Source organism: Castor canadensis, chromosome 13 (assembly GCF_047511655.1).
Source record: "Castor canadensis chromosome 13, mCasCan1.hap1v2, whole genome shotgun sequence".
NCBI lineage: Eukaryota > Metazoa > Chordata > Mammalia > Rodentia > Castoridae > Castor > Castor canadensis.
The window spans coordinates 37,038,437-37,052,974 of NC_133398.1; the positions used below are offsets into that span (position 1 = coordinate 37,038,437).

At 42.4% G+C, this 14,538-nt stretch overlaps 1 protein-coding gene across 5 annotated transcripts in view; it reads right to left on the reverse strand.

Moving 5' to 3' along the window:
* Positions 1-14,538, reverse strand: part of Melk (maternal embryonic leucine zipper kinase) — a 114,498-nt gene that overhangs the window by 79,620 nt on the left and 20,340 nt on the right. For 2 of the 5 annotated variants that reach the window (XM_074051452.1, XM_020166302.2), the window contains exons 1-2: positions 8,414-8,562; positions 1,010-1,105 (exon numbers count right to left, since the gene is read on the reverse strand). In XM_074051452.1, coding sequence (XP_073907553.1) covers positions 1,010-1,067 — 58 coding nt within the window. In that variant the 5' untranslated portion in view covers positions 1,068-1,105; positions 8,414-8,562. Of the gene's footprint in view, positions 1-1,009; positions 1,106-8,413; positions 8,563-14,538 lie in introns of those variants that run through there. The other 3 variants (XM_074051451.1, XM_074051450.1, XM_074051453.1) reach the window with 2 other exon arrangements.

Below are 14,538 nucleotides of genomic sequence, written 5' to 3' on the forward strand. Positions count from 1 at the left end.
TTTCCTATCATAACAGTGTACCTCTAAGTTTGTAATAAAGAAGTAGGAAAACAGTACTTAATCTTCAGAAATATGCTCTATGATTAACACTACATTTAAATTTGCTTCATAATTAACATTGCTAGAACACAATATAGAGTTGATGAGACCAAGGACAAATTATAGAAAACTTCCATCAATTTTAAAACTGTGAAGATAAGCAATTATATTTCAAAATTAGGTTAAAAGCTAAATAAATATCTCCACTTAAATATCTAAAAGAAATCTTCAACTTAACATTTCTAAAAAAGCTTACTCTCTCCTGAGGACTACCATAAGAGCAACTCCATTTTCCCAGGCGCTCAGCCCCAAACCCTCGAACTATCCTTACCTCTTCTCTTTCTCTAGCACCACATATTCAACCCATCACCAAACCACACTGGCTTACCTCAGGGAAAATGTAGCAATGGTTACCTCAGGAGAAAGGAAGCAGGTACTAACTAGAAGAGGTCTGTATCTTATCTGAGCAGATAATATACAGGTGTATATGTGTACAAAACTCCACGGACATCAACGCATTGTGTTTTTTGCTGTATGTGAAAACTTAATAACCACCTCATTACCTTCACTTATCACTCTCTCTCACTCCAGCCACCAGCATTACCAACATCATCCATCAGAATACCTGCAGCAACTTCCTAACACCTTTCTGCCTCTGCCCTTGCCCTCCCCCACCTAATGCTTTCACTACAAAGCAGCCAATGTGACCCTGTGAACACAAAGGTCAAATCACTCCTGGATTCAGAATTTTCCAATAACTTTTATTTAGGAGAAAACTCAAAGTCCTAGCAATTACCTACAAGGCCTCTCCTACTATTCTACTCTATTCTGTTCTACATTTTCTTACTTAGGTAGGGAGAAAATTTTAAAACTACACAAGTTAGATTAAAAATCTCCCAACTGTCAAATAGGGTATACTCCAAAATAGGTGATCTAGCCTCTGCTTCCAAGAAATAATAAAGAGAATTACCTGTCCCAATAGTTTCGTATAATTCATAGTATTTGAGAAGCTCGTCATAATCTTTCATAGTCTACCTGGAAGTTTATTCAAAATGGCAAAAAGAACCTGTAAGATAGAAATAGTTATATGACCACTACAAGAATTATTACCAGATTCTTTCCTCCATTTATAACTTCAGATTTAAATGTTAAGTCATATAAATGATACTGGAAAAATTGATTAGCCTTATGAAAAAAACTGAATTCCTTTCTCATCCCACACATATAAATGAATTCCTAATGAAGACAAACATGAAAGATAAACTTTTAAAACTTTTTAAAGAATATTGTCATGATTTCAGGATAGGAAAGAATCTTTTAAATAAAGTGCTAATCATTAAAAAAATTAATGAATAGCAGTGGTACAGTGGCTTGAGAGGCTGAGGCAGGAGTATCAAGTGAGTCCAGGAATTCAAGTCCAGCCTGGGCAACACAGCAAGACCACATCCCAAAAAAAAGAAAAAGAAATTAATATATTAAACAACATTAAAATTAAGAACTTCTGAACCAGGTGCTGGTGGCTCACACCTGTAATCCTAACTACTCAGGCGGCAGAGATCAGGAGGATCAAGGTTCAAAGCCAGCCCCAGGCAAATAGTTCACGAGACCCCATCTTGAAAAAAACCCAACATAAAAAAGGGTTGGTGGAATGGCTCAAATGGTAAGAGCACCTGCCTAGCAAGCATGAAGCCCTGAGTTCAAACCCCAGCAGCACCAAAAAAAAAATTTCTACACATCCAAAGACACCATCAAAAAAAGAAAACCATGAATGTGAAGACATTTGCAACAAGTAACAATGGATTTGTATGCAAAATATATAAATTCTGACACAACAGTAAGAAAAAGATAACTCAACACGAAAACAAGCAAATGATATAAAAAGCACTTCAGAAACACAAATGACCAAAAAAGACATGGAAAAAAAAATTCAACTTCATTATCAGGGAAATGTAAACTAAGACTCCAGTGATACATATCACGGCAAATGAAGGCCTGTTGTGTTGTAGTCACCCCAGCTACGTGGGAGGCATGAACAAGAAGACTGCAGTCCAGGGTAGCCTGGGCAAAAATGGGCAAGCCCCTATTCAAAAACCAACTACAGCAAAAAGGGCAGGAGGACATGGCTCAGGCAAAGCACCTGCCTAGTAAGGAAGAGACCCCAAGTTCAAACCCCAGTACTGAAAGAAAAAAAAAAAAAACATAGAAATAAGATCCTGTGATGCAAATCAATGCTTTGTCCCTTTGTCTTACATGTGGGAAGATGCTCTTAATAACTAGACATTGGCCCTAAATTTGTATTTAATCACTCTTTCATTTGCATGTGTACGGAGCACCCATGACATGCCAAACCTGCAGTTGGCACGAGGGCTGTAATGAAGAAATGTGGTTCTGTCAACATAGAATGCACATTTAGTGGAGAGGACACAAGGTAAATAAACAAATTAATTACAATTTATAATAAATACTGGAAAGAAGAACAAGCAACAGTGGTTAGAGTAGGTCGCCAAGAAGGCAACATTTAAGCCAAAATCTAACTCAAACAGTGAGAAGTGAGATAAAGAAAATCATCCTTGCTGGTAATCAGACTGTAATAGTCCTGCCAAAACCAGGCCAGGTGTGATGGCTCATGCCTATAATCCTATCTACTCAGGAGGCAGAGATCAGTGGATGGCGGTTAGTGAGACCCCATCTCAACCAATAAAAAATGGGCATAGTAGCACAGATCTGTCATCCCAGCTTCATGGGAAACATAAATAAGATCCCAGTCTAGGCCAGTCTGGGCATTAAAAAAAAAAAAAAAAAAAGCTGGGGGGTGTGGCTTATGTCCTGAGTTCAAACCTCAAGTCATGGACATGACATGATTATGTAAACGTTTCTATACCAGGCTGTTAAAACGATAATGATCCTCTATTTCTGTTTTCTCACCATGACATCTTCAGCCTCACCTCAGTCCTCCCTCCTCCTGCTTTCTAACATGCCCAAACACAAGCAGTGTCCTCACTCTCTGCCAGCATCCACTCCAAAACTGTTCTCTGCTTCCCTGAGCCCTTCTTAAAATCACCCAGCACAAGCCCCTCCAACTTGTTCTGAGATGTCCCAAGACCCCCAGAAGTATGGTTTTTCATACAGCAAACTAAATATATTTTTCCTTCCTTTTTTGGGAAGTTGCTGGGGATTGAACCCTGCACCTCACACATGCTAAGCATGTGCTTTACCACTAAGCTACACTGCAGCCCACACCTAATATTGTTTTATAAGAGATGTATTCTTCATGGTCTTTGGTCTCCAGCTTTAAAAGTTTTTAGCCCACAATTAAAGGAAGAACACTCCAGAAAAAGAGAATTTAGGTGCAAAGAACCCAAAGAAAAGGCTAACAGGTAATGGACTGAGATTGCTTTTAGATGTACCACCAAGCAGAAATGCTGATTTGAACTTGGGGCAACAGGTTAACAAATGGAAAAAAGAAGACTGGATCTCTATTAATTGCTGGATCTCAACCAATTACAGATATAAAAGCTTGAAAGTGAAAGACAATTGAGTACTGGTGGCTCATGCCTATAATCCTAGCTACTCTGGAGGCTGAGATCCAGAGGATCATAGTTCCAGGCCAGCCCAAGTAAACAGTTCAAGAGACCCTATCTCGAAAAATACCCAATACAAGCTGGGCACTGGTGACTCATGCCTGTAATCCTAGTCAGGAGGCAGAGATCAGAAGAATCAATGTTCAAAGCCAGCCCCGAGCAAATAGTTCAAGAGACCCTATCTGAGACAAAACCCATCACTGAAAAAGGGCTGGAGAAGTGGCTCAAGCTGTTAAGAGTGCCTAGCGAGCATGAGGCCGAGTTCAAACCCTAGTACCACTGGGGAGAGGGGAAAGGGTACAAGACAGGGATTGGGGAATAACTCAAGCGGTAGAGTGGCCTGCCTAGCAAACATGAGGATCTGAGTTCAAACTCTACTATCACGCACATATATACAAAGTGAAAGACAAATTTTTTAAATCTTCAAAATGTAGATAGCTAAGGCCTTGACCATACCAAACCTATAGCTAGGAGTGGTGAAAGAGGCAGGAAGAGAACACTTAGAAAACTAAGAATTAGAAGAATAGTTTCATGGAAGCCAAGAAAGGCAAAACTCAAACTAATAAAACAAAGTTTCTAAAAAGAGATATCTTCATTTTCTAAAAGCGCTCCTACATATGTCAACTCCTAGGACTAGAGATTCAGTGTCACAAAACACAGCTTTCTTTACAGCTAAATATGGGTGAAAGCTCTGTGAACCTACATAGACATGGTTTCTCTAAGGGCTCTTCCCAGAGCTGGTACAGACAGATAGGATCTCAAACACTAAGAGAGGTCCCCATATCCCTTAGAAAGCCAAGCAGGAATCCCAGGAGATCCAGGAAAGTGAAGAATCTCCCAGAGTCCAGCACAATACACCAGAGCTATAGAGATCACAAAGGGGTTTGAGGCCAAGGCCAGCTGGTGATGAACTCCTCCTTTGCCTGGTCTGTTCCTTAAGCACAAATCCCCGTTGGTAACCTAGCAGTGGACCAGCTCTGCCAGGACAGAGCTCAGGATCCCAGGACCCCATTCTAACACTTTGTGAGCACATACATAGCCAACGGGGACTCAGGAAACAATTCCACCTGTAAAGAGCAAAGCCCTTGTATCTTGATCACTGCCTCTCAGTAGCAGAGACTTGGTGCTATAGCCAGTCTCACTTCATAAAAAGGCAGAGCTCCAGCAAGTCCATGTAAGTGCTGGGATTGATGGATGGCAGGCACCACGTTGACTACCTTCAAGTTCTCTGTTCTTCATCCTGTCTCAATCCCGAGTGAATAAATAGCATATGACTAAGCCTTAATAACTGTCATGAATTTCAAATACCCAGCGTATAATTTCAACCTCAGAAGTGTAGTGAGATTATAAAGGAAGACAGTAATAAGGCACTCCCTTCCTATAGTGAGGAATAGGTCATCTTAACTTGAGGTGCATAAAAATCTGAATAAAATTATCAAAACTCCAAGGGCTATAAAGGGTTAGTTTTTAAGTATCTTTTTTTTTTTTTTTAATGGTACTGGAGTTTGAACTCGGGGCCTCACGCTTGCCAAGCAGGTACTCACCACTTGAGCCACTCCACCAGTCCATTTTTGTACTGGGGATTTTCAAGATAGGGTCTCATGAACTATTTGCCCAAGCTGGCCTCAAACTGCTATCCTTCTGACCTCTGCTTCCCAAGCAGCTAGAATTATAGGTGTGAGCCACCATCACCCAGGTTAAGTATCATTTTTTTAAATGACTAAAACACTGATTTCATCAGTAAGTAAAAAGCCTTGAAAATTTTGGCCAGTGAACAGAAAACTAGAAGCTTTGGAAAGAAAAATATCAAAACTCAAGGAAAAAAAATAGAATCAGAATTTAAAAAAAAAACAAACAGGCTTTTATTTCAACACCAAAGCAGAAATAGGGAAGAAAAAAATAATGATCAAAAGACATTCTGATCCAATAAAAGACCTTATTCACTTCCTAGAAACAGATGGCACTGGACCAACTTAATAAGAAGGTAGAATTTTTAATCGGGCTGAGGCTGCAAGAATGGGTAGGTGAACACTAGAAGAAAAAGAGTCAAGTCCTGGGGCTGAAGGAAAATTGGCGACATGAATGAGCATTTCTGCTTCCCCTGGAGTGACAAAAGATAAAGCAAGTTGAATGATGCAGGAGGTGAATTCAACTTTCAACTATGATATAAGAACTTTTGTAAATGTCACAATGTACCCCCGGTACAAAAATAACAAAAATAAATTTAAAAGATAAAGCAAGGAAACATCGAAGAGAACACATTTATTCTCACTGGACATCTAAAGACACAGGATTAAAAATACCCTTAACAGCAACACTAATTCAGGAATCTTTTAAAAGGCACTTGCTGTGGGGCAAATGTGGGAGTGAAGTGGAACACCAGCACCAAAAACTGCAATCACCAAACTAAGAAATTCTAAAACAAGCAATAATAATAGTAAAGCATAGAGATCAACATAAGGCTGAGAAACCTCTAGGATCCTGTTGAGGAAGAAAGAGAGTGGGAGAATAGAAATGGAGGAATGTTGGGCTATAAATCTAATTAAAAAGTTGTGTGCTGTAAAAGCAGGCTAGCAGGTTCATAAAGTGAAGACCCAATTAAAGCAGAATTGGGCTAATAAGGAAACACAAAGAGACATTTCAAAGACTGAAGCCAGCCCAGGCAAATAGTTCGAGACCCTATCTCAAAAAAAGCAAAAACACCCATCACAAAAAAGGGCTGGTAGAGTGGCTCAAGGTATAGACCCTGAGTTCAAACCCCAGTACCACAAAAAAAAAAAAAGAACAGGAAAGTAGCAGACCTCAGGAAGAGTCCTGACTGCCACTAAAGCATGCCATAAAAAGAACTAAGCTATTTCAAAGTGTCACCCTCATAAGAGAAAGCAATCTGCAGTATACTGGAATTCACTTCCCCCCGGGATATAACAGTGTCTTAATTAGCTTCTCATTTCTCCCAAATGAGTTTTAAACTTCCAGATCATGACCTCTGGCCAACTAGCTGATTGACATACACTGCTTTTTTCTTCCATTTTTCTCTACCTCCTTCCCTCAAATTATACCTGGACTTTGGGTGAGTAATAGCCATGTAAGCCTAGATCATATCTATTAAATCTGGGAACATCACTATATAAGAAAACTAGTGCTTACATTACAAACAGTCACAGGTACTCTATTCATCTATTGATAGCAGATTATACTTGATTTTAAATTTTATAAGTATATGGACTGGCGGAGTAGCTCAAGTGGTAGAGCACCTGCCTAGCAAGCATGAGGCCCTAAGTTCAAACCCCAGTACAATCAAAACGTAAATAAATTTTTTTAAAATGTATGTAAATTTTATGACTATGGAGCTGATTCTAAATATTCTTTGGCATGCTGTATTCTCTAAAGTTTGGAATAAAGAACAAAGATAGTTTTATGATTGGCGTAGCCCGACTATGGGGAAGGCAGCCTCTCAACTATGGACAATGAAAAAGGAAAACTAGACCCCGATCAGACAGCTAAGTGTCCTTCTGAGTGTGATTAAACAGAAGAAATGGGGACATATGTAACTGAGGTCTCAAACCTCTCTGAGGAAACAAGGAACTGCTAGACAATGGGATGTGCTTTACAGTTCAATTTTATAGGATAACAACAAATTGGGGCACTTTTGTTACTAACAGTATTATTTGAGCTATACTATTACTTGCTACCAAACACATTTACCTTGTCTAGTGAGCTTGGTAAGGTACTGGTGCTGAGGATAATTTAAACAAGAATACAAAATGGGAAATGGCTGGACTGGAAGTATGGCTCAAGTGGGAGAGCCTTTGCCTGGGAAGTGCCCAGGCCCTGAGTTTAATCCCCAGTACCACCCCAAAAAAAAAAAAAACTCATAATGTAGCCTTGGAATACAGCTAATTAGCATCCTGCCCTGCTCCTTTGCGGAAGTGTCTAGGGGCACCAATAAAGAGGTATTTCACTGCTGAAGGCATTAAGGAATTGATTTGCCCATCTGGTTGGTCCATAGTAGTTATGCAGGCAGGACAGATCCACTGATGCTCATGAAGATACAACAGGAGCTTTTCTGATTTCTCCCACACCCCATGGACAACAGAAACCAAAATGTGAACGAAAGTTAGGAATACAGGCCTCTTAACCAAAATAGTAGGCACCTGCCTTCCCTCATTCCATTAACCATGGAAATACTAAAAGTGAAACTCAAAATAGGTTACTGATCAATTCTAGGTGCGAGGGGCCTAGAATCCCACTGTCCTGGGATGCCTTTTCTGGGAAGTTCCCCTTTTTTCCCTACAGACTTCTTTGCTGCTCCTTTTAGTATCCCTTCCGTGCACCCTTTTAATGTGAGCCTCTTAACCCATTTACTTTAATGAGGCGAAAGGGGAGGCAGGATTTGGACTCTGAAAAACGGGTAGTAACACATTTCCTTTTTTTTTTTTTTTTAACTGGTGTAGCCCAGGAAACTGAGACGTAACTAGAAATAACTCAAAAGTCTTTGAACTTCTTTCGCCGACAATCTGGAAATTCACGTGCATCGCCGCCTCGCGGATGATAAGCACTGGCTTGTCAATAACACGGGGAGGTAGGTCCAATCACTGCCCTCGGAGGAGAAAGCCGGGTGGCAAGGTCGAAGAATCTCACCCAAGGAACGGGGCCGGCCTGGTGCGGCTCCTTCAATTCCTCTGTCTCCCAGCAGCCAGACGCAAGCCGGGCTAGGGCGACCTCCGCCCGCGCCCCGCACAGCCCGAACCCAGCCCCCCCGACGGCTGCGGAATGCAGGCCAGAGAACTGACCTGAGGGGCGAGGGACAGGCGGGGCGGGGCCGGACAGAAAGACAGAGGAGCCGGCCAGCCGTCCCGAGCGAAGGTGCGGACGCCGAGAGTGCCTGGAAATCCTCACGATCGCCGGGTCCTGGCCGCTTCCGCCCGCCAAAGGAATCAAACCTCCCGGGCCGGAAGGGGCGGGGTGCACGGGGGCGCGCGGCGCAGAGTTCCGGCGGGGCGGAGCAGAGCGCTCGGGGACACGCGGCGAGGGGCGGGACGCGAGGGGCGGGACGCGAGGGGCGGGACGCGAGGGGCGGGACGCGAGGGGCGGGGCGCGAGGGGCGGGACGCGAGGGGCGGGACGCGAGGGGCGGGGCGCGAGGGGCGGGGCGCGAGGGGCGGGGCGCGAGGGGCGGGGCGAGCTGGGCTGGGCTCTAGGGCCCTCTAGAGCGTGATTCAGACGCATTTGGGTTGCCGAGGTTTGACTTAATGCCCTGCTCTTCTAACTGGAGTATGTATTCCCCCACAGGGCACAGGAAGATTTCCTAGGTGCCATGGACATGCGAAGTTACTACATACTCTTTTCTTAGGTTTTGTGTCCTGAATGTGATCTTCCTGAGACGTCCCTAATAGTTCTCATTTGCGTCCTCCCCCTGTCCAGTGGCCGGTTTCCTACCCTACAAAGACAGGTACAGCTCTTGCCCCACCTGAATCTTCACTAAAATCTGTTACCACGAAGAACAAAATCCCTCGTGGCCAAACGAGTTGTCCTTTAAATAACTCTTGGCACTGGCCTTGCATCCCCATAGGAGTTTTTTGATATATTTACTCTTTAGTTATTATGTAATTTTTTTTGTTTGCTGTCTCTTTGTTTGCTTGGTCTGGTTTTTGGTTTGTTTTTTTGGTGGGACTAGTGTTTGAACTTAGGGCCTGGCTCTTAGTAAGCAGGCCCCTCTATGCTTGAGCCATGCTCCCAGCCTTTTTGCTTTAGTTATTTTTCAAATAGGGTCTGGCAGTATCGTCCTATTTACACTTCCCACGTAGGTGGGATAACAGACGCACCACTGTGCCAGGCTATTTATTATATATACATGGTGGTACTGGGTTTTGAACTCAAGACTTCCTGCTTATTTATGTAATTTTTGATCAACCGTATAATAGTGATAGCTAATAGCCAAAAGAAAAAGTTTAGAATTACAGCGACAGCCAGGCACCGGTGGCTCACACCTGTAATTCTAGTTACTTGGGAGGCCAAAATTGGAGGATTAGGTTCCAGATCAGCACAGGCAAAGTAAGATCCCATCTCCAAAATAACCAGAGCAAAATGAACTAGGGGTGTGACTCAAGCTGTAGAGCACCTGAGTTCAACCACTAATCCCACCAAAAAAAAAAGAATTACAGCAGCAGGAAAGTAAAAATATTTAACTTATATATTTTGTATTACACAGATAAGGTGCTGGGTAAAATATTTTCAAGCAGAAAATAATAAGTTAACATTCTGTGGAATGGAAATAGGAGTAAGGAGGGAAAAATAAGTGAAGGTTAAAAGAGGTATGGGCTGGAGAGGGTTTGACACCACAAGAAAAGGAGAAGGAAGGGGAAGAGGAGAAGGAGGGGGAAGTGGGAAGAAGGGAAAAAAAGGTATATTTTAGGGTTTTGATTTTTGCAGTGTTAGAGATCCAACAAGCAAGTACTCTCCCACTGAGCTACATTCACAGACCTTGGATTTTGTTTGCTTTTTTTGTTTTCCTTTTCTTTGACTTTTATTTGAATTTATTTTATGCTTAATTTCTTCCTATTCCTTGAGTTTTTGTTTCTTCAGTTTTTTTTTGTGGGGGGAGGGCAGTACTGGAGTTTGAACTTAGGACCTCAAACTTGCTAGACAGGTGCTCTACACTTGAACCACTGTGCCAGCCCTGTTTCTTCAGTTTCTTCTGGGATATCTTTTTCTTCTGTGCAACCTCCTGTTCTGGTTTAGAAACAATTTGTTCCAGTTCAGTAAGAATCATCTCAGTGTAGCAGGGGAGCTTGTGCATGGGTTAACCTGACCATGAGCTCTGTAAGTAACAGAGGTGCATCTTGGTTGTTTTGTTCGCTGGAATGTTCAGTGACCAGAGACTCTAGATCTAAACCCTTAAGTTCTGCATTTGTAAGCATATGCAGCAAAATTCAGCACTTTTTGGGCCACCAACCTGTGTCAAGCCCTACTGTTTACACCTACCAACACCACCTTTGTAACTCTGTAACCCTGAAATGACACCCATCACTTCTTTAAAGTGATATCTTTCAGATACTTAATGGCTTTTCCGATATACCTACCCTTCATAGCGTGGGCAGTTTCTCCAGTGTTTTGTTTTGTTCTGTTTTTTTTTGTTGTTTTTTTAGTTTTTTTGTGGCACTGGGTTTGGATCAGGGCTTCTTGCTTGCTAGGCAGGTACTCTATTATTTGAGCCACCCTCCCAGCCCTTCTTGGGTTCTCAGGTGTTTGTAAAGTGATCATGATGGTTTAAACTTCTTTTTTTTTTTTTTTTTTTTTGCAGCATTGGGTTTTGAATTCAGGACCTCATGCTTGCTAGGCAGGCACTCTACCACCTGAGCCACTCCACCAAATATACTTCTTGCTATGCATGATTTTGTGGGGTTTTCTGAATCAAGAGAGTAATGAACTATTTTCACAGGTCACCTCAGGTCACTTACAGGCAGAGAAGCCAGTGATTTTTTGAGACAGTTTCACTATATGGTTTAGACTGGCCTTGTACTCAGTATGTATCCCAGGCTGACCTCCAACACTTAATCCTCTTGCCTTCACCTTCCACCAGCTAGGATTATAGGCAAGCCACCTGGCCTGTATATATTTTTTTTTAAAGATGATGGTAGGTATTAAATCACTCTGGTGTTTCCAATCCATTAAATTCCTTTGAACAAGTGATGTTACAGCTTCATTTTAAAATGTTTACATTTAAAATATATATATTTACAATACAAGCCTAGCAAACTTGGCATGGTGTTACAGGCCTGTAGTCCCAGCTCTTGGGAGATTGAGGTAGGAGGATCTGGAGTTTGAGGCCAGGTGGGGCTGCATAGTAAGACTCATTCTCAAAAAGACTAAATAACCCACTGAAGTACTTGTCTCTAACCTGCTTTCAAATGGTTCAGGATATGTACATACATATATACATATTTTATACATATATACATATTATATGAGAGAGAGAATGATGTAAAATGCAAAATTAATTTCAGCTACTTGGGAGACAGAGATCAGGAGGATCATGTTTTGAGGTCAGCCCAGGCAAAAACTTAAGGAGAGCCCATTTCAACAAATAAATCAGGCATGGTGGTGCACATCTGTCTATAATCTCAGCTATTTGGGAGGTATAGCTAGAAGGATTATTATCTAGTCTGGCTCTGGGCAAAATCTAGAGACCTTATCTGAAAAGTAGCTAAAACAAAAAAGGGCTGGGGGTATGGCTCAAATGGTAGAGCACCTACCTAGCAAACAGGAAGCCCTGAGTTCAAACCCCAGTACCATCTGGCGGGGAAGGGGGATGTAGAATTAAGTGAATCTGGGGAAAGGATATGTGGGTACCCTTGCTCTATTCTTACAACTTTCCAATGTTTGAAATTATACCAAAATAAAAAGTAACTATCTGGGGATGTAGCTCAGTAGTAAAGTACCTACCTACCATCTATGAAGCCCTACCTGGGTTCAATCCCCAGTACTGAAAAAAAAATTTTTTTTAATAAATTAATGACTTGTCACAAGAGGACAGGTTGACTATCAGATAGTAACAGGGACAATTCTGAGTCTGACCTCTTGAGAGCCCCAGGGGAGGGAGGGAACAATGACCTTGCACAGGCTCTAAGCTTATACAATCTAAGCAACCTTCTGGGCAGTTGATGGTGGCCTGTTCCCAAAGGTCTGGCATTCTCATGTATATTAATCCACAAGCTCTGGGAGTGTAGTGACTTCTGTGAGCATCCCCAAACTGGGGGTCTTCTGAATCTGCAAAACCTGAGCCTTGGGTACTAGAACAATGCATACATGCCTTCCCTCTTTGACTGTGCTCAAACAGCCTTACCCAGCCTCAAGCAGGCCATGAACCAGCACAAAGGCTCATGGTCATGTGGTGAAGAGTTGCTCTCCCAGATAACACTCTTAACATTGGAGGTGTCTGTGTACCTGATCCCCACCTGGTACATGGTAGGTGCTCAATAAACTTTCTTTTTGAACTATGACATGTATGTATGTGAAAACTCAACTTCTGGGCTGGGGTTATGGCTCAGTGGTAGAGCTCTTGTCCAGCATGTGCATACCCTGGATTCTATCCCCAACACTGCATCAGAAAGCTATTGCTGCCTTGGAGTCGGGGTGGCAGGAGTGGATGATGAAAAGTTGTCAGCAAAATCCACAGGATATGCTGAGGGATCTTGGAGAGTAATAAGAGTCAATGATCAACTCCAGTTTTTTCAGCTGAGCAATCAGGTGGACAGGGATACAGTTAACACAGTTATATTAAAGGTAGGGATGGGAGAAGGCCTGTTAACCTCCATGTCAAGTAGGTCTAAGATTCTGGAGCTCAGGTAATAGGTTGGGGACTAGAGAGTCATCAGTGTAGATGTTGGATTTAATCCAGGACTGGATGAGATGGAAAACAGTAGAGATGGAGAAGAAGTTTTTGAATTGAACACAGAATCATGTCACCATGATGTGGTCAGGAAGAGTAGAAAGGTACCACCATGAAAAGATGCAAGAACAGCCACACCAGAAGCCTGGTCAAGGAAGAGCTTCAAGAAGGAGGGCATGGGCTGCACTGGTGGCTCACACCTATAATCCTAGCCCTGCCAAAGTGAGACCCCCATCTCCAAAATAACCAGAGCAAAATGGACTGGAAGTGCAGCTCAAGCGGTAAAGCACCTACTTTATAAGTGTGAAGCCCTGAGTTCAAACCCCAGTCCACAATAAAAAAAATAAAATAAAGTGGAGGAGCATCAGAAGCTGCTAGTAGATTGAAAGTCAGATGAGACAGACAGCCATTTTACATGCAAGAAGGAGAGTGTGGTGACCACTCAAAGAAGTGCTAGGGTGCTAACCTTGCTATGGACTCGGGAGAACATGAAAGGCAAGATATGAAGAGTATAAGTGAACCCTAGCAGGAAACAGATGACAACGCTCAGCTGAGTCTTTTTAAGAGACATCTTTTTTTGTTTGTTTGTTTTTGCAGTACTGGGTCTTAAACTCAGGACCTATACTTCAAGCCACTATACTGACTCTTTTTTTCTGAAGGGTTTTTTCAAGATAGGGTCTCGAGAACTATTTGCCTGGGCTGGCTTCAAATCAAAATCCTCCTGATCTCTACCTTCTGAGTCACTTGGATTACAGGCATGAGCCATGGGCACCTGGCTTTAAGAGACAGCTTAATGTAGGTACTACTTACTGAGGTAGGATGGAGTTCAGGATGCTAAAGGGAAAGTTGAGACTCTCAGGGAATAGCAACATCAGGAAGCTATTTAAATCCTGAGGTCTGGCCAGGTGCCAGTGGCTCACACCTATAATCCTAACTACTTGGGAGGCTGAGATTGGGAGAATCTCAGTTTGAAGTCTACCTGAGCAAATAGTTTTGAGACCCCCAACTCCAAAATAACCAGACCAAAATGGACTGGAGGTGCGACTCAAGTGGTAGAGTTCCTGCTTTAAAAGTGTGAAACCCTGAATTCAAACTTCAGTCCCACCAAAAAAAAGAAAAACAAGAACATCCTGAGGGGCAAGAGGAAAACATTGTAGTAACTGAACATGGGTGAGAAGCCACCAAAAAGATACAACATATAGCAAGAGTTGTACTTGTTGACGGAAGTGGCCAACTAAAAACATAGCAAAGAAGTGAAGAAGCAAGAAGAGTAAATTGGGCTGAACTCAGTTGAAGCCAGTAGTTCTTGCAACCTGATGACAGAGAGCACCGAAGCCAATCTTTCAGGTCAGAAGTGTAAAGAATGGACAGGGGTGGAGGAGAGCAGGACAAACAGGAAAAAATCAGCACAGTTATAAACTGGGAGATTGGGAACAGGAATTACAGGTGACTACAATGCAGAACCATGGGAAAGGTTAAGAGAACAAGTCTTGACATTGAACTTCAGCCTCCCCTCTGTTTTACTATG